Source organism: Chelmon rostratus, chromosome 4 (genome assembly GCF_017976325.1).
Source record: "Chelmon rostratus isolate fCheRos1 chromosome 4, fCheRos1.pri, whole genome shotgun sequence".
In the NCBI taxonomy this organism is placed as follows: domain Eukaryota; kingdom Metazoa; phylum Chordata; class Actinopteri; order Chaetodontiformes; family Chaetodontidae; genus Chelmon; species Chelmon rostratus.
The window spans coordinates 16,941,086-16,961,444 of NC_055661.1; the positions used below are offsets into that span (position 1 = coordinate 16,941,086).

At 41.6% G+C, this 20,359-nt stretch overlaps 3 protein-coding genes across 3 annotated transcripts; all 3 read right to left on the reverse strand.

Annotated features, from left to right (window-relative positions):
• Positions 1-761: 761 nt before the first annotated feature.
• Positions 762-8,339, reverse strand: clcc1 (chloride channel CLIC-like 1). Its single transcript, XM_041935401.1, has 10 exons — positions 7,864-8,339; positions 7,671-7,778; positions 6,954-7,064; positions 6,483-6,704; positions 5,307-5,447; positions 5,099-5,198; positions 4,161-4,258; positions 3,757-3,903; positions 2,923-3,501; positions 762-2,031 (listed from the first exon to the last, which is right to left on the reverse strand). The coding sequence occupies exons 1-10, from the start codon at positions 7,993-7,995 to the stop codon at positions 1,927-1,929; spliced, it is 1,743 nt and encodes a 580-aa protein (XP_041791335.1). The 5' UTR covers positions 7,996-8,339; the 3' UTR covers positions 762-1,926.
• Positions 8,340-9,364: 1,025 nt separating this feature from the next.
• ftsj3 (FtsJ RNA 2'-O-methyltransferase 3) lies at positions 9,365-15,934 on the reverse strand. Its single transcript, XM_041935565.1, has 21 exons — positions 15,795-15,934; positions 15,529-15,634; positions 15,223-15,269; positions 14,979-15,058; positions 14,659-14,758; positions 14,180-14,374; positions 13,977-14,092; positions 13,635-13,739; positions 13,400-13,500; positions 13,204-13,290; positions 12,977-13,120; positions 12,747-12,882; positions 12,358-12,551; positions 12,076-12,199; positions 11,821-11,902; positions 11,536-11,683; positions 11,307-11,401; positions 10,958-11,060; positions 10,434-10,617; positions 10,152-10,246; positions 9,365-10,011 (listed from the first exon to the last, which is right to left on the reverse strand). Exons 1-21 carry the CDS (start codon positions 15,859-15,861, stop codon positions 9,756-9,758), a joined length of 2,565 nt encoding a protein of 854 aa, XP_041791499.1. The 5' UTR covers positions 15,862-15,934; the 3' UTR covers positions 9,365-9,755.
• A 928-nt stretch (positions 15,935-16,862) lies between these two features.
• plaat1 (phospholipase A and acyltransferase 1) lies at positions 16,863-19,574 on the reverse strand. Its single transcript, XM_041936097.1, is given in 5 exon segments — positions 16,863-16,964; positions 17,986-18,036; positions 18,039-18,256; positions 18,809-18,947; positions 19,504-19,574. Coding segments are annotated over 5 exon segments (537 nt in total). The 5' UTR covers positions 19,531-19,574.
• Positions 19,575-20,359: the final 785 nt, after the last annotated feature.

Here is a 20,359-nt window from a genome sequence, read left to right on the forward strand (position 1 = left end):
CTAAGAAATACTGGAATCAGCCTGTGATATATCCACCAAGTGTTTGCTTTTAATTGTGGAATGTAAATCCCCCCCGTAGCTAACATACACAGAAGAATACCAAGGAAATGACCTCAGTGTCTTGAGCCCAGCCCACAGTGTGAAGTACCCTGTCTGTAACATCACTGATGTACTCCAATCCCATATTTAACAAGCAGGGACCATGGTGGGGTTTAGACTAACATCTGTTTGTAGGTTGAAATCTCAAAAATTAACATCAGCAGCCTGTGACCTCACAAAATTTGGCATTCAGCTGTAATTTTGCCATAATAGAACGTATGTGGCACAGAGGACACTCCATGCAGACTCTGCTGGTTATGTAAATAAGCCCTGCCTTTGTGTGCACACATGTGGCTGTGAAATGTAGGGCCAGATAAACAGTGAAAGTTGTCACTGACAGTCTTAATGGCACACTTGGGTTTCATGCAGTTTTAATTTTGGAGTGAGATATGTGGATATTCTTAGGGTTGTTGCTGTTAAACACGTAGCGTTATTAGACATCAAAACCTCTCTTAAAACACAGTGTCATGCTGATAGATGAGTGTTGTCAAAGATCAGAGTGAGCGGAAAATTCATGCTGCATTAATCCAAAATCAGGACACGACGACCTGAGAAACAAGGTCTGCAAGATCCAAGATAACAAAGGATGGTCAGTATGGATGTTTGACTTCAGCTGAGCAACTTCACACTGGACAGACAACAAATTCATTGTAACATTTTATTTCCCACTAAATACCCATTAATAAAATACAATGCTCATCCAGATGTCACATTTTGCAGATTCATGTATTATTCCCAGCACCTGTCATAACTTTTAAATGATTTTACAATTTAGCTGCCAAACAGATTTAACAGGTTTGCCATTTGGGGGGCAGTGAAAATAAGCTGTACACACACTACATGGACATATGATATATTCACCGCAGTCATGTTTCTGGCCACCTGATGCAGTCCAATAATTAGTCTCCTGCCTATTTAGCGGCTAAATGCGCCACTACTTTCATCAGCTAGTTGCTAGCTGCACCTGTGTTAAAAAACATTCTTACCTGACCCTTATTTTTTAAACTGATTTAAGACTTTAAGATCAATGATTTTGTAATGTACAGATTGATTTAGAAATGTATGACACTCACTAATTACAGCTTTTTCCACTGCACCCAACCGTACTGTCAGCAGTCCCGTCCAGCTTTGTACAAGAAGTTTGCCACTTCCAATGGGAAATGAAAGAAAGCAGCACTGCTGCTCGGAAAAACTGACTTCAACATTATTATTATTTCAAAGGCCTCAACATACAAACCATTAATATTCACAAAAATAGATTATTGTAAAAAAAAAAAAAAAGAGCGTGAAGAAATAGATTTTATCCCTTTTAAATTACAAAATCCACATTTACATTTCAACTTCAAAACCAAAACTCATTATGTGCTCATTGTAATAATTAAACAGTCTTTCATTATCATTACAATGAAGGCAGCCATACCTCATTTGTAAGACCATGATTCATACCAATGAGTAAAACACCAAATCAGGTCGACAACGCTGTCCTTGACATGTTCGTTTCCAGTTTCCCTGACACCTGTTTTAGTCTGGCTGATGTGCGGCCGATTGAACGTTTCGCTCTTTCTAACTGAGGAGATGAGCCGATATTATCATGAAATACTAGAATTATCAGATTCACCCAACAGTACAAGTGACTCTGCTCAGGGAGAGGGACATTCAGCTGACTGCACAGTGGCAAGACAAAGTGAGTTGGAATCACTTCTGAAATCTTGTACATGCACATTTAAACAATATCTGTCAGGCATCAACTCTTCTTGGCACATCACCTCCATCGGTCAAAGCACCCAGCACGGATGAGCTTCCTGCTTTGATCGCCGTAGAGACTGTCTACTCCACTAACACTGGAGATGACTCCTGAACAGGAACTCTGGCAGGTTCATCTTGCGTCAGTGCAGCAGAGGAGGTCCTGTCTTCTGCTGAGGCTTCCTGTCCCTGCAGTAAGGGGGTTTACACCAGAAATATCTTACACATCAGCAGCAAATAACACATTCACAAACCAAAGTATAAGATATTAAGATTCACAGAAATTAACCAATAAAATATTATCCAACATAATATATGTCACTGAGTAAATAAAGTAAATACATGCATATTACTGGCTTGAATCACTAAAATGTCTGAACTGACATTTAGCTGTGTAACATTATAGAACTAGGGAGGGTTATTATAAAGCTATAAAATCTATCCATTCACATGCACAACTCAAGCTCAACAGCTATCAAACGACAAAAGTAGAAACACAGGACAAATCAAACTAGTTATTAAAGACTTATTCACCAGTTGCATGTTAATATTCATCATCCCATTAGTGCACATACCATGCTGATGCATTAAAGCAAACTTGGTGCTTTAAAAGTTTAATCACAGTGAAGAAGCACCGTTTTAAGCACTGTATTCCCACCCCACTGTATTTCCTGACTGACCTCAGGTCAGGGGGGGGGGTCAATAGTACTGATGGAGTTCTTCCTTGTTGATGATATTGGTGACAATAATGATGATGATAGTGTTAATGATGTTGCCGACCTTGGCTAACTGTTGATTTTGTTTGATCATGCTGACACTGTCGGATAGAACTATACTTACATATCAATGTAAGTGACGTATTTACTTTTATTGGCGATACTGAGCTTGTAATTGCTGTCCTGAAATCTGGAATTCAGCACTGACTCTCGGCTTTTTGGATTTTATCATTTTGTATCTATGTCTTGCTGTAAAACCTATTGCTGTTCGGTGACAAACTAAGTTGAAACTGAAGTGAAGTTGTGTTTAAAATCGTGAGGTAGGAAGATAAATTTGATTTCATATATTTTAAAAACAACTCACCTTAACGTCTGTTTGTGAAGGCCGCCTTTCTATTGGCTGAGGTTTCAACGCTCCAACGTCTTTGCTGAGTTCATCTTTAGGAAGGTTTTCATTCTCTTTCAGAGTTTTAGTGTCTGATTGAGGCGAATCTGATTCAGTGGGTTTAGTTTCTGATTGGGCTGTGTTGGTAGCAACACTGTCAGCACTCGCCCCTCGTGGCTCTTTCTGAGCCTCCTGCTGGTTTTCTGAACCTGACACAGAAGAGTGATTCTGCTCTGCCTCATGTAGCTGAGCATCCGTCTCATCCTCACTGTAGAGAGACTCAGCAGTGTGCAGCGTCTCCACCTCGACTTGCTCTTCCCTGGGTCTGTAGGCCCGCCTCTGATGAACCTGGTTCCTGTGTAACCTGCTATCATTGGCTCGGTGCCTCTGTGCCTGTCGTGGTGCGTCCCCTCCTGCTAAGTGGCCACGGTTCTCGATCTCCTGGAGGTGACGTTGCGGTGGGTCCAGTTGTGGAGGAGCAGGATCCCTTCGAGGGCGGCGGAAAGGCGCAGTGATGCCATGCTGGAAGGCTGCCTGTACACTTCCATACATGAATACCTGTAGAGAGTCAAATCAATATATTAGTGCAAGGGAAACATCGTTTGATTTCATTTATTTGTATGAATGTCTATGCAAACAACACTCCTGTGTGGCTCAGGAGGTGGAGCGGGTCCACTAATCAGCAGGTCTGTGGTTACTTTGGAGTTCAGATACTGAACCCCAAATTGCTCCTGATGCTGTGCCATCAGTGTGTGAGTGTGTGTGAATGTGGCATGTGTTGTGAAATGGTTTGTAGGCTAGACGGATCCTTACCACAATGGCGAGCACGATAGTGATGAGAACTGGTATCTGCAGGGTAATTGGTAGATCTTTGAGGAGGGCTCGAAGAAACTCACTGATCCCCTGACCAAAGTGCTTCAGCGGCTCTGTGATGAAGGTTGTGATGGTAACCGAGATTGCCTAAACGGAGAGGGATGTTGTTGTATGTGCCATTTATACACCCATTTTGAAGTAGCATGCTGTAAATAAAGAGTGACATGCTTCATGCCATTTCCTCAATAAAAGCCAAAAAACAGGAAAATAAAACAGCAATTTTGGTACTTCTGATGTGAACAAAAGTTAATAGGAACAGTTAATATTCTGTCACGTTTCTGATACGCAGCATAATGTTGCTTGTACACACAAAACACAGACTACATGCCATCATAGTGACCTACCTTGGTAGGAGGTACCAGCAGAATGGGGTTGACTAGGACGACTTCATAGTATCGCTTACAAGGATCATCTTGAAGAGTCCAGGTGCTTCTGAACCACTCTGCAAGAAAATAACCAAAGACAGTAGAGATAGCTCAGAAACCAACTAAACAGAGTTAGTTCAGTGCAAACTAGTGACTTCAAAGCCTAAGCATCGCTGTCAGTAGCAGAAAGTACATTCTCTTTAGAAAAGCTTACAGAACACTACACACAGAAGTCATTTAACCAGAAAGTGTGATAGTACAGATACACACAACTCACTTTCATTGTTTCAATTCAGTAGCCCTAAAAGGGGGATTTTAAATTCACATCATAGTTGAAAAGAATGTGACAATGTGGAAGGGAACGTGCAGGGATTTATAACCTGACTCTGCAGCTCCCCTTAGCTGTACAGTGAGTTTCAGTTCATTGTTTAGCTGTTTTCTGCGAAAAAGCTTTAACACAGTTAGCAGTTAGCTTTTGAGCTTAGTGGAGCATTTATCAGCGAAAGAGGCAGAAATCTCCCTGAGGAGTCAGTAAGAACCATAGAGAGAAAGGCAGGGAATATTTGACCTCCACAACTCCCAATAAATGACAACGTTGCTCAATAACTGCTAGATGTGTTTGCTCACAAGTTCGCCACATCATCTTAAAGGCTGATGTATACTGTACATCAGTGTTTTGTTCACAACTTGTTTCCGCTGCCCCCAAGTGGCCAAAAGAAGCAGCTATTGCAGGTTTAAGTATTTTTTTTTTATGGTTGAGAATATTTCCCCGCAACTCAAGCTAAATAAGTCAAAAATGCATTGATACAAAGCTGAAAAGAGGCTCTGGTTTTCAGAGCTGACATTTTGTACAAGTACATGGGTTTTTTACTGGAGGGGCGACAATATGTAAAATACGTTCAAACCAACTTTCTCACCTCGAAGACTATCACTCCAGTCAATTTTCTTCATTCCACTGCATTTTTCATCTGCGCCGTACATCTTCGCCATGTTGTTTTGGTGCTCAGCAAAGGCAATCTGGGAAAAAAGCAATTGCATTGCATATTTATCTGTCTACAAAAACAAAACAAAAGCACTGAGTAACAGCAAAACAAGATCAAGAGGAGTAAAAGCATTCTTTTTTACCTTGTACAGATAGAACCAGTTCCAGATAATACTGACGAAGAAGCAAACAGCAAACAGTCTCCTGAACTGCATGAACCAGGACACCGTTGACCACAGCTCAGTGCATATGATGGCCACCATAACCAGAACACACAGCCCCACCTGGAACACGAGAGAGCAGAGCACAACTTGAATGGCTGCACAACATAGAAAACCACGGCACAAAATATACACCAGAAGCATTTTAAACTCATACATGCGTTGGCTGTCAGCCAGTCAGGTTATAAGTAAAAACTACATTTCATCTCAAGTTTAAAGCTCAATGGTGACTTAGAAAACAACTTTTTATTGCATTGACATGACAGTTGGCGACTTCCATGTCTCACTGCTGACTGTACAAGGAATCAATAAATTTCTTTTGTGTCTGGACATGTTCTGCATGTCAGAGATTACAGGATAAGAGAGCAGATTTGTTGGCCCTAACTTGTGAAAATTGATTTAAGCTCCTCTTGCTTTGATTTAATCACAAGCCAGAAGTGGCTGCCTGACGTTCATTATGTTTAGAGGTTGCTCAGAGAAATCAGGCCACACAGGTAATCCAACAATACATTTACATGCACTGTGGTAACCAGGTCAGTATAGTTCCCACGTTTACGTGCAGCAGATCAGTGATTTTCCTCCTATTACTCCGGCTTTATTTTGGAAGCATCCTGTGCTTATTTGTGCTTCAATGTAGTAATGCAATACACTGCTCCCTCATTGTGTGTGTGTGTGTGTGTGTTGAATGCTGCAGGGCTGAGAGGAAGCTTATTTAAAATAAGAGAATGTTCTGCTACATGTAATGACCTTTCCTGTTATCTCACCGCTGTTGTCACAGGGTACTTTCCCTGTGGTCAGTTTTCGTTATCCATATGCAAACATGTCAGAAGCAGTTTTGAAACCCATTTACGTGCACACATGGCCAAGAAATCACCTTTCTCGAGGAGAAATCTAGCTCATGTTTCTTTAATCTCAACCCTGATTATGGAACTAAGGTCTCTCCTTTACATGATGTTTAAGAAATCAGTTTAACAGAGAAAGTCAAGTGTAAGCCCGTTACTTAAGTGCATATACATACATACACTGAGATTGAACAAACGACTTAAGTGTCTTTAAAACTTGTTTAAAAAACCCTCAAAAAACAGATGAGCAGCTCACTTTTAATACTGTGTCAAGCTCCACGCCAAAGGTGTCTTCAAAACGCCACTTCCAGGCCTCATAGTCATGTGGTCTGAGATCCACCAGTATCTGACTGATGGCATTGTCCAGAGCCCCTGTCCTCCAGCTCTCTTCACCATCCAGAAGTGTCTGAATCTCAGTGATGGCCTGTCTGGACAGTTTGATTTTGGCATCATACAGGATGTCCGTGGAGTCACTGGACTGGGGAGAAAAAGGTGACAGGTATGCTTCAATGGCAACACACCATTTACACTGTATTGTGAAATTGTGCAATTTGAATAGCCTTAAACACAGTTTGAAACATTGGGTGTATCACATATAAAGCAGATAAACTACCTTTATCAAAAAGTAGGCCATGAAGACTGCAAGAAAGGTTTGGTAAAATGCATTTAAGCTTAGCATGTTCAAAGACACATAACACAGTACAATACATGAGAAACGAGCACGTACCAAACCAACTCTTTGTATTTCCTTCAGGAGTCTGCTAAGGAAACGCTTGAACACTGGATTGCATGTAGGCTGCTGCGAGATGAGCATGATTCTCTTCTTTTGTTCTTCAATCTGAACGAAAGCAAAGCACAATATTCGTGATGCATTCATGAGGGCAGATTTTCTCATTTGCATTATTGAGACTCAGTGTCTTGCCAACTTTCTGGTTGAAGGATGAAGAACAGTGTCTCCAGTAATCTTGTGCTCATGGCAGCAGTTGTGTTTTATTTGATGCCACATAAATGTTTAAAGAGAAAAATGCCTAAAACACAGTGATATATGTCAGCAGCAAAATCACTGACACAGAAACAGACAGCAGAGTCAGATATAAAAGCTCTTTCATCCCCTATGCTATCTCTAAACCAAACTCTGTGAGGAAAAGGTACATGACCACGTAAACCCATTCAAGATCTAAATTCCAAATCTTTCACTTATCTACTTTTATTCATGATTTAGCTTATTTTAAATTGTTTTCTTCTTATGGGCACCGCTGCACAATCACTAGCAAATGCAGACAAAAAAATGACACTGAATACTGGTTGACTCTGACAGTAATTAATGATATGATGGATTGCCACGTTCTGCTGAGAGCACTGTGTGTGTGTACACTACATTCACGTGATTCGTTTCCTCAGAGGAACGCCTAACAAATGCCTTGTATAGCCTTTAACCACCGACCTGTTTCTGTAGATCCGCCACTTCTCGGTCACAAGGCGTCTGCTCAGGCTGGCTGGAGTCCCGAATGTACTCTCTTCTTTTGGTTGGCACATTGTGGTAGTTTGCTGGCTGCAGGGCATACATGCACACACATTGGTTCCGTGCTATAACAGAAATGGAAACCTGTAACGTTGGACATTTAACATCACCCAACCTCCGCAGGCTTCCTCATCGTTTTGGTGCTTGCATCGTAGTTGAGCATATCATAAGGGTCAATCCAGTCGTCTTCTGCCTGCTGTGCAAGGCCAGCCACTGACAGCCAGCATACCAGGACGGTGAGGAGCATCCTGGCAGAGAGAGGACGGTACTTTCCCCAGCTAACCGTCCAAGCGCTAAAGCTAATGTTAGTTAGCTACCTGGAGGGGGGCGAATCCAAGCAAGAGTCCTAAGAAAGTGAGAGCAAGTACAGGTGGCTAACAGTCATTTAAGCTAAGTACGTTAAACAGCGTTAACTACACAACGTTGAACTACAGCTAACGGTCGCTGATATACTCATTTCAGACCCGCCGACTCAAACTTGGTTTTGTAGAGACTTTGATAGGTGAACGATATAACACATAAACGCTGAATATTACAGATTTTCTGACTATAGCTACACCGAACAGCTACGAGGTGAGCGGCTACATACATGCCAGCCCCTTTACCATACGCCGCTAAGGCTCACCGGAAATGTAGTTTTTAGAGAAAGGGTCGCGCGGTAGCGGCAGCCAATGACTTCTCTTCACAACCGACGTTTTAATGAGGAAAAACACGAGCGTGATGGCAAAATTACAGGGACAAAATCAAACAAAACACTGATAAAAGCATTCAAAATATTATTCGGTTAAAAGTACAGAGGCACTATAAACAGAATGCAATCAAAAGTATCAAAAAATAGTTGAACCCCATGAGTGTTTTAATTATTTTTGCTCTTTCATTACAGCGTAACCAACATTTTAACGTTGTGTCAGCTCAGAGATCTGTGTCAGATTTTTTGAAAGCGTGTTCATATTTGGGTTTTTCGATCAAAGCATAATTTTTTTACAAGACGATCATATGTTTTGCATGTAAAATCTTAATCTGTCCAGGAGTTTAAGGAACCCCAGCAAAGGTTGCCAAAAGACAGCATCCATGTGAAAGTTCATTTTGGCCTCTGTACATGATACAGGAGGCCAAATTGTGGCGTGCAATGTATCTACTCACTCTGTCAAATAAATGTAGTAAAACAATAACAAAGAGTAACAAAGAGCAGACAATGGAAATACTCAAGTACAATTACCTAAAAATTGCACTTAATATACAAATATATTAAATAAATATACATGCCACCACTGGTGTTAAATGTGTGTACTACACTTTTTTGGGCCTGAATTTCAATTTACATTTTGAAAGTTAAGTGACACATTTTTGTATTCAGTCTAATTTTGCTACAATTATCCTTGACTGTGATTCTCATACACTGTGATCACAATAACAAAATGTAGTTTCAAAATCCAGTAATCTAATGACCAGCCACTACCAGCAAAAAGCATGATGAACGTTCAGAATCCTCCGTCTGGGAATTGAGGACCTGAAAATAAATCTACTTTTCTTTAAATCACAGGAATAACTGAATAAATGATTATGCAAATTGTTTAAACAAAACATTTATTGCAAAGATGTATATATATTTACAATCTTAATACCAACATTTCTGGAGAACACATTTATTGTTATGTTTAACTTGATTTACTGTGAATTACAGTTCAGCTGTTAAGTGAAACCACACTGTTCAAAGAGCTTCAAGGCAAATATCCTACATCTTCAGAAAGACGTACACAGAACACCTGCTTTTAAATACCTCCACAACATATCTCAAGTGTCCAGGAGTTTAAGGAACCCCAGCAGAGGTTCCCAAAAGACGGCATCCATGTGAAAGTTCATTTTGGCCTCTGTACATTATACAGGAGCCCAAAGTGTGGCAGGAGCCTTAGCTCACCAAGCTCCATAAATACTCACCTGCGGCATAAGACCAGGTTATGTTTAACAGTTACCAGGCAGGACTGTGAGGGCACTACAGATTCAAATTTATCTTCCTTTTCGCCCCTTAGCACTCTTCATCCCTCCTTTGCCACCCCTCGACTGTCCTCCTTTTCCTTTGCCGCCTTTAGTGCGTTGTTCTTTCCTCTGCATTCCCCGCATGTCTTTCTTCATGCGGCTGTCCACCACTTTGAAGGCTCCCTTGACGCCGGGGGGCCGCCTCACCTTCTTGCCGGCCCCCTTTTTGCTCACAACATATGTTACTTCTCTTTTCTCCTTCCCCAGGCCTGCTTTCTTGTAGATACTGACAGAATGAGGAAAAGACAAGTCAAAATGATTGAAACTATACTATTGTTTAAATTAGCTAGTTTGAAATAATGCATTTAGTTTCATGGGAGTCAGGATTTGAGGTGCAGCTACAGTGCTGCAGGTGTGACGTCATACCTCTTCAGCTGAGACATCTTCTCCCTCTCGGAGATGTCCACTGTGTTGACAACTGCCTCTGCTTTCTTCTTGGCTTGCTCCATCTTCTTCAGCATCTACAAGAGACACAGAGAAACTAATAAAGTAAGATCTACAGATATACTTTGACCATTTCCTGAGTTACAGGTTGATCATCTTAAAATAGGACCTAGCAGCTGTAACGATTTCAATCATGATCCAGTTTCATGTCTGTTCATCTTTTGGCATCTTCAGTTGCACCATTGTACTTTTCCCTGAGCTTACCCTCCTCTTCTTCCTGGCTTTGGCCTCAGCAACACGTTTAATGGGTCGAGCATCGATCTCCTTCCATTTTTGTTTGTACTCCTCCACCATCTCCTTGGTCACTGGCACTGGCTTCTTCCGGTGTTTGCGTTCATCATCCAGGAACCACTCAGGTACCTCCCACTGCTCCTCGGAGCTAGCAAACCTGCAGGAACATACCATCAGCTTGTTGAACAGGTACGTACACAGTAATGATGAATTACAGGTTATGTAGTCATAAATACTCAACACTAAACCTAAATCAAAAAGCCTCCATTACAAAATGGAGGCTTTTTGAGACTATTTGAACCAGTTGGAAAGTGGAAACTCACTCAAACACAGACACACACACAGACACACACACAGACACACACACAGACAGACACACAGACAGACACACACACACACACACACACAGACACACACACAGACACACACAAACACACACACACACACACACAGACAGACATACACACAGAGACACAGAGACACACACACACACACACCTGTGGAAGGAGCTGTCCAACAGGTCCCTGGCTCTCTTCTTAGACGTAGCGATCTGACAGCCGAGGGCCAGGCCTTCTGCATCCAGGATCCTGGCTTTCTTACCTGAGGGGGACAGAACCCGAAAACATCCACAAAATTACAAAAAACATGAAGCTGAAGCACTTTTACAGGCTGCATTTACATGCATGGAGGAGGTTATTTTTAGTAGAGATAAGTTTAATTCTCCAGTTTCTAGAAATGCATTTCAGATGCCTGGTTTCTCTTTTGTTATAAGTTCAGCAGTTTACAAAGGTTAGGATTTGTGCAGGTTGGAGATCACCTGCTGACATAAATGTTTCTCATACTCACTGGTGCTTTCTACAGGAACAACCTGGAAGTCATCATCATCAGCTGCTCCTAACATCCCACCAGCCCCTTTGCCCTGCTTCATCCTGGTAATCTCCCTGGAAACAGCAGCAAAATATCAATGAATATTTACTATAATTACTATAATATGAATCAAATTGAATCATTGTATCGTATTTTGAATTTAACAAAACAAAAACAGAATAGACAGCCACAGTAAACAAGGTCTTACTTCTCATCATCGCTGCTGTCATCTGAGTCGCTGTCACTCTCCTCTGCAGCTTCCTGTGAGGGTCCCGCCTTTTCTTCCTCTGGTGCAGCAGCCTTCTCCTCCTCCTCCTTCTCCTCTTCCTTTTCAGCTTTCCTCTTTTTCCCTTTCCCTGTAAAAGACCCAAGATTTTGTCAGTCCCAGATTCAAGAGAGCTACCATCCTTTTAAAACTGATACTTCATACTCGTTTTGTGATTTTTCATTAACACGTGTGAACAAATGAGTATGAAACAGGGCAGGTTGTTACCAGTTTGTTTGTTCTGAAGCCACTCGGTCTGTCGGAGCTCGCTCGCTGCATCTCCCTCCAGGTCGATCTCAGAGAAGATGCCCTAAAGAGCAAAGGGACACTCAAAGGTCAGAGGTCGCACAGAAATCAACTCAATCACAGGTGTAATCCACGAAGGAGGATCAGCGATGATGCCGAATGAAGAGGCAGGTGACTGAGCATTACATAACACCAGCTTCTGTAACCAGAACATGATAAATAACCGTGATAACATACTTTGCTGAACCACAGGTTGGTCTCTCGTTCCTTCTTCTCATCCTTTCCCTCTAGTTCCACCAGCAAGCCACTTCCCTGCCCTTCATCGTCCTCCTCCTCCTCCTCTTCTACAGTGAACTTCACTCTGGAAAACACAGACACAACTAATCAAAACCTAAACAAGAGAATAATACATCAGTGAGGGTCTGACGGTTTTCTTTTTTTCTGTGAAATTACAACCAACACGCTGGAAAAAGATTTGCTTTTAACACAGGGATGTTTATCATCTGGGCAGCAACTTACTTCTTCTTTGGTGCTTTCCTCTCCAGCTCTTTCTCTCTCTGCTCCACCTCCTCCAAGTCCTCGTCGTCCAAATCAGAGGCCAGGGACATTTTATCTGCCTCGTCATCCTCTTCCTCAGACAGATGGAGGTCGTCCTCTCCTTCCACCAGGGTGTCGGCTGCCTGCATGTCCCCCTTGGATATATCAGCCAGTGCCTGATGGGGAGAGGTGAATACAAAAGGGACATCAGATTAGCATTGGTAAAAAGTTCTGCTGACAATGTCTGCACCAAAACTGCAAAATGACCTCAGCTAACAAGCATAAAGTACCCAGCAGAGTTAAGTCTGCACATAAAGATTTTACCAACCCAGAGGTTTGCATCTGTGTGTGTGTGTGTATGTGGTCTTCACCTTTTGTTTATTGATGGTGCTGAGGGAAAACATGGAGCAGTCGTTGGTATCTGCGATGGAGACGCCAGGCAGGTCCATCTTCAGCTCCACCCTCTCCCTCTGTTTCCTAAGATCCTTCAGCAGCTTCCTCTTCTTCCTGATTTAGCACAACAGTTTATACAAACTCTGTTTTCTTAAGTACGTTCAAGTTAAAACCTCCTGTTTATCAAAATAGTGATTCTGTGTCGCACCGTTTGAGCTCAGCCACCTCCTCAGCTTTCAGTTCTGTCAGTTTCCTCTCCATCTCCGCCTCCTCGTCCTCCTCTTCCTCCTCCCCTTCTTTCTTCTTGTCCCCCTCTTCCTCTGAACTACCCTCTTCTTCACCAGAACTTAAGCTAAAAAACAAAGAGGATTTGTTTAATCTGCTGTCTGGCAAAGACATAAGAATAATTCTGTGGCTCACTGTAAAAGAGTTTACTTGATCTCCTGGTCAAGCTGTTTGGCCTCCATCCTCAGTTTTTTGGCCAGATATCTCCTTAGCTTGGATCTCCAGTTCAGCAGCAGGCTGCAGATGTGGGGGTGGAGGGAAGAAGAACACACACATGCATGCTTCAGTCATTAATACTGTATATAATCATTATTATTATTATTTCTAAAAAGAAAAGAAGTCTTACCGGAGCTCTTTGCGGCCCAAGACTTTGATGTCGCGACAGCACTCCTTTATCTCGGCACTGGTGGCTGAGTGAGACTCCAGGTCCTTGTTGTCAAAGGTGATCTAAATGACAGGGTGAGAATGGCAATACAAGGAAATGTTTTACTTTTAGCCTGACATTTGTACATTGCCCTGTTTTCTATGAAATGGTAGAAAATGTGCAGACTTCCAGCATCGGTCTTTGATGGAGAGCTCACCTCACTGGCTTTGCCCAGGAAGTCTACAGGATTGTCAGCTTTCAGAAAGGTTGACACTGTGAAGCTGTGGTAGAGCGTCAGATCACCATCTGCGTATCCCTCCGCCTGGAACAGAGGAGCAGCTGCTCGGTCAGTGATGAATGCAATATTTGGAGTCAAATGTGGCCATTTTAATATGTGTTAGTGAGAATTATCACACCATAACTAATCATGTGTGAACAGCTACTCTGACAATTACAGGAAATTCATGGACAGTCAAGTTTGGTGTTCGTACTGTAACTAATTGTTAACTTGAAATTATCTCTGTGGCTCATCTAGTATTACACCACAAAGTGTACATGCCTTTGGTTTCTTGACAGGAATCAGCTCCCTCACAGTCTTGGCCTGCACCTCCACCTCTTTGAACGCATGTTTGGGATCAAAGAACTTACTGTCGATTTTATCTGGGGCAACAAAACCTGGTGAGGAAACAAACAATTTGGTTCAAATGCAATCTGCACAAGTGACTAAGACACAAGTGACTGTAGTTTGTAGCTGCCACTCACCCTGACAGATGACAAAGATCTCGGCGGACTCGTTCCTAGACGCCTGTGGCTTGGTGGCCTGCACCTTCTTGAAGAATTGCTGGAAGATCCAAAGCAGTGGCTGGTAGTCTTTGGAGCGGAAGACCTTGGTGACGAAAGTGCCACCTTTGGTCAGAAACTCACAGGCCAACTTCAGGGCCATGAGGGTCAAGTGAGCTAGGGGTGAAGCGGGGGACAAAGTGAGACTTTGTGACATTATAACAGGAGGGTGTGCCTCTAATGAACTACACAGGAATATGACTGGGACATAAACACACTAAACAAAATAATGGTAAGAACATTTAATTTTCATTTCTTACTATATGCAAAATGTTCTTATGTATCAATATTTATGGACACATAGCAGCTCTTAATCAACACAAAAAATGTACCATGCAGACTGAGAGTGTGTATTAAATTTCAGCCTAATATCTGGAAATGCTTGCTTTAGTGGCACCTACCTTGTGAGAAGGCATCATGTTGCCAGTTGGCTCCCACATTCGGGGCTCCATCATTAAGCACAACATCAACCTTCCAAGTCTGCAGTTCCTTCCGTAAAGCCTGCAGACAGGACAGACAGTATCTCACTTAACAATCCATGTTAAGAAACTACACCATAGGTTGCTATTTTAGAGAAACCATCTGTGTCTCCACTGTCATACTTTGAACAGGGCTATCAAATTGATTCATGTGTGTATATGAGAGTATGCAGCACTGTAGTCAGGATGCTGACGTTTGCTTTCCTTCAGTAATATGCCAAACTCAGCAGCAGCTGCCTCACCTGTCTGCATTTCTCTGTGGTAATGTCTTCTTGCAGGGCCACCACATTGGGGATGGGCTTGATGGGCACCAGGTCAACACCTGATGAGAGGACACACTTCTTAAACACTTTCCTTTGAGTATTTAATTAAAATCAGAATGTGGCATTTCCAAACAAACCAAAGAGACCTTTCAAAACGACTGAAATTAAAGCAGAGGCAGAAAAACTTATTATCAGATAATCATACCAATGACATAACACTCACCAATAATGAGACTTGATACGGGCATAAACTTGGAAGCCACCTGCAACCTGCCAGGACATTTTGAATCATGAGTGTTTTCATTGTGCCTCATATATTCAACAACATACATTTCATATCTGTCACTCAACTTTGTAATCAATATATATGTTTGAATGGATCGAATGAAAACACAATAAAGAAGTCTGGCATTGAACACCGATCCCATATTAATTTTAACTTGTGTTACAGTTTGGGCACCCCTGCTTTCAACGCCCAACATACTCGACAAACAATTTGCATTTGATCGGGTAATGACAGGCAGCTCACCATCCACCGGGAGCCGCACACAGGTCGACCAGCGCTCTGGCTTTCTGTAGAAACTGGAATTTACGGTTGAGCTGGATGAGTTTGAAGGAGGAACGAGACCGATAACCTGAAAAAGACAAGATGTTACTAGTCAGTTGACACTCTAAAATCCCGATCCAGCACGCGTCTTTCTGGTGTTAGCGAGCTAGCTAGCAATCCTGCTAATGCTAACATCTACCTCAACTCATTCAGTCTCAAACGTATCGTTTCTAGGAGTGGTACTCTACCTGTTTCTTTGGCCAAGTGGTAGAATTTATCTTTTCTGGTCTTTCCAACTTTGAGTTTCTTCCCCATATTTGTCACAGCGGTTTAACACTTTACTCTAACACAGAAATATCACACTCTTTCGGAACTTAATGCACCAATACGTCCATGAAAACAACACGTGTGGCTCTCTCGACGCAGATATACAACGTCATCCAGACGTATTTCCGGTGTTAACGGGACGTTGCGCCACCTGCTGTCTGTACTACAGAATGCAACCCATGGAAGCGCCTTATAACTGTGATAACATTCGGTGGTAAGAAGACACTACATTTATTTAAGTGTTGTTACTAAGTACAGTTTTGAGTTACCGGTTCTTCATTTTAGTAATTATATTTAAACATGCTTTCCCCTTTCATCCCGCAACGCTTTAGAGGTAAATGCACTTGTTAGTGCAGCACTTTTTACTGAATGCTACTTTTCTGTTCATTTCAAGTTCATGTTAAGCCATAATTTTATTTGAATAATACTGTTATATGATTCATTGCTGTAGTTTTAATTAAGTAGTAGTAGTAGTAGTAGTAGTAATTAAGTAGTAGTTAGATAGAAGCACTAGCCTGCTGACAGAGCTACTGTAAATGGTGCATGATGATGCAGTAAAGGGCTGGTTCATCCATATCACAAAACATCATAGAGCTAGGCCTACTTTCTCTTGCCCAGTGGCATCCAGCCATGCAGATATTTCAGTTTTTTTATTTGTGAAGCCTTTCAGATAGATATCTGTGAAATTTTTGCTACCATCCCAATACAATAGAAGATGAATGGGATTTGGTTTGTGGTACTTACTGCTTTGAAAAGTTGCATTCATAATATTACCTTGCTTGTTTAGCATTTTACATTATTGTATCATGGGGTCCTATTAATTTGCCCATCAAAAACACTTGAAATCATATGTTGTGGAATATATGAGGCTAGTTACTGAACAACTAACACACTCATGTACATTTTCATTAATACTTTATTGTTTGTTTTTTTTCATCACAACTGCATGAATGTTGGGAGATGACACCCTTCAGTGAAGAACACAGCTGTCAGAAAGGCCTGTTTCTGGATCGCGTGTTGATCAGCCCCAGGACGGAGAAGGCGCTGGCTGCTGCCGTCACCAAACTGATGGCCCCAATGGCCCGTGTAGCCTGTGGAGACGGGGAGGAGAAGAGGAGGTGGACTGAGGGTTACCACGAAGAAGCAGGAGAGGTCAGAATGAAACACAGAGGATCTTTTGGCCTATTTATGGTTCAGCGTAATTCTAAACATTAAAGAGGAAATACATTACTGTCTAGCTTATCAGTTCTAAACAGCTTTAAATATCAAATATCACTTGCATCTATTAAGGCATTAGAATAACATAAGGAATGGACAGCAAAGATCTTTTTGAGTGGTTTATATGGATGTTGTGATCATTTTTGCCATGTAAAAACTGGTCACTAAACCATTGTGATCTTAATTTATTCAACCATACCACAGCTGTCATTCTCTGTGAAGAAAGAAAGTACAAACATAGGCCACTTGAGCAAGTGAGGTGAGTGTTTGATACTGAAAACATAGATTTTGGGTGCAGTAAACCTTTGATCTCCACCCAGACTGTAGTCATAACTCTACACCAGTGCTTAAATCCAACCAGCCGAGACAGGCCCAGTGATTGGATGTAGGTGAGTAAGCAGAACTGAAATGAATAGAATCAACTCCAGGTAAAAGAAAAAAAATATTCTGATTCATCACTTCCTGTTGCCAAAAAAGAAAATATACCTGATTCAAGAATTTAATGTAAACAAAAGGGTCAGTGTTCAGTGTCAGTTTGGGGGGTTAATACACTATTTTTACATTAAACCAGTGCAGAGCAGCGGAGGTCAGCCATCTTTAACGGACAACCACACAATGACAGACACCCAGACCCCACCCAGATACCCAGAAAGTAGCACAGGTCATTATGGATTAAATGTTAGATTTGCTCTGTGGAAACATTTGCTTTGATTTTTCTCTCTGTCAAAGAATTTCTCTTTTAAATGTCCTGTTCTGTTCTAAAAATGGACATCACAAGTAATTCTACAACACTGGCATTTGGAATTTATCATCTGCTTTGGTATGTTGAGAGAAAAGTTAATCTTCTTCCCTGATGACACACGAGACAGAAACAGAATAGACAGAGTGAGAGACCTGCTCGGACACCCCCTCCCCGTAGCGCAGAAGGGTAACAAAGTGCTCGCAGCAGTGCTCCCCAGCAGGTCGTAGGACACCTCCTGGCCAATGAGGACTTGCGCTCTCTGGATGATCTCACAGACGGGCAGGGGTGTGTGGTTGTGGTCGTACTTGTTGTTGACGCGGTACGAGTCGCTTCCCACCACCTCCTTCAGCAGCTGCATGCGCACCACGGCCTTCCGGCTGAAGACGGACTTCACACTGGACATGGCGGCTGCCGGGCTCTCATCTGGAGAGGAAGAGGAGAGCCTCAGTGTGACGAGATCAAGAGACCTTCTTCAGTGGATTGTTAAACTCTAAAGTTATATCTAAGGATGCCTTTGAATTAGCTTATTTAGTCACAAATTCTACATGTTATAGAATAATATAAGTTTTCAGGAGCTTTAAACCGAACCACATTGGTGGAAGAAGTATTTAAATCCTTTACATGAGCAAAAGTAGCAAGACGAGTGTGAAAATACTTCATTCAGAACACTACCTTCTTATCCATAAGAATTTTATCAGCATGTTGTGTTTACTGATAGTAGAGATACAGACAGGAAGCGCAGGGAGAGGGAGGGGATGACAGAGGTACCTGTCCAGAGCTTGAGTAAATGTACTTAGTTACTTTGCACCACTGCCCAACCACAGAGAGCAAGTTTAATATCACTGAGTTTCATGTGTAATTATTGGACCAGTCAGCGTGTTTCAACGTGCAGGCTCATTAAATGCATCATCAGAATCAACCTGTGTCGTCCAAGACGCCACTTTTTTTTTTTTTCTTTTTTTCTACACTACTGACCAACAGGAGTTAAGTTGATGATGTAACCATCTCCCAGATAGAGAGCCCAGTGCTGATAGGCCGGTCTGAAGATCTCAATGAGGTCGCCAGGCTGGGGGTCAGCACAGGGGTCAGGAAGGTCAGGGTCATTAGAGGCCATCTGCACACACACACACACACACACACACACACACACACACACACACACACACACACACACAAATACACACACAGAGGCAGATACAGTGCATATAATAAGCATTTTGCACATTAATTGCTTTCATGAAAAGCATGCACATCTTAAAGTGGCCTTTATGTAATGATTATAAAAAAGACATTTTGGTTCTAAAACAAGGATGTTTAAAAGATAGAATAATTGGCATTTGGGAAATATTAATAGTTGCGCTCTTTGAAAATTTAAATTATTTCGTACTGTAGTAAAGAAACATCTGATGCAGTATGACAAAACTTTAAATCTTAAATAAATGAATAAATTCAAATTTTATTTTTCTATCAAGCCTTTTTAAACCAGCTACAGCTGCTGTGATAATTATGGCTACAATTAGACTCTGAAATGACCACTGACTCACATACGTTTCCCTTTATTGAGGTCAACGGGGTCATTCATGCTCCATCGTTACGTCTCCATCCCATCATGCATATAAACCCACACTGTATAATTTCAGGTCATGCTAACAGCCTTTCAGTCCACTTACAGTAGAGTTTTGTTGTTGTTTATCCATCCCACATCATGCTTCCACAAATTCTAAAAAGGAAAGAAAACACAGATAGAAAAAACAAACAACAAAACTACTTTCAAGCCACTGACAGATCTCTGAATGTAAATCTGAGAACCAGACTTTTTATTTTTCTGACTCACTTTGTGGTAAAATTCCCAGAGAGAGAGAGAATGCTAGATAGGATGGTACAATGTAAAGGGCGCCCATACATACACACACAGACAATGCACACCAGCTCACACACAGACAATATACACACAAGCTCTTGTGTCACCTGTGCTGCCACAATAGCATCGACACAATAGGGAAGCTGACAGAAACATAGGTGGAGCCCAGGTTATTTCACATAGAAATAATCACCCATAAAAAATGTTGTTTTTTTTATGAATTGTCTTTGATCACCTGGGATAATAATCAAAATTATTCAAATTTCAAGATTTTCCGTTCATTCCACTGAGACGAGACTTTTGTTTGGATCAAAGCCATGCGTGGATGGGATGAAATCTATATCTGCCCAGGAGAGCAATGAGTACATCCATCACATCATTAATTTATGATACTGAAGCCACGCCGAAAAAAGAAAGCTGCATATTATTTTACCAAACCAGAACTCCAGCAGCACAGTCAGCAACACACTATCATGGACAGGTACCCTAATATAACTCTTTATGGACATTTTGTAATTATTTTGTCATACATTATGTAGTCATGCTCTATAAACATCTACTGTTACTGTATATACAATACATTGTGTAGAATACTGTATAAAATATAAAAAATAAGTAACCTTTAAAGTGTCTTGTTGTATAAAGTTGTATGTTTTTTTATTGAG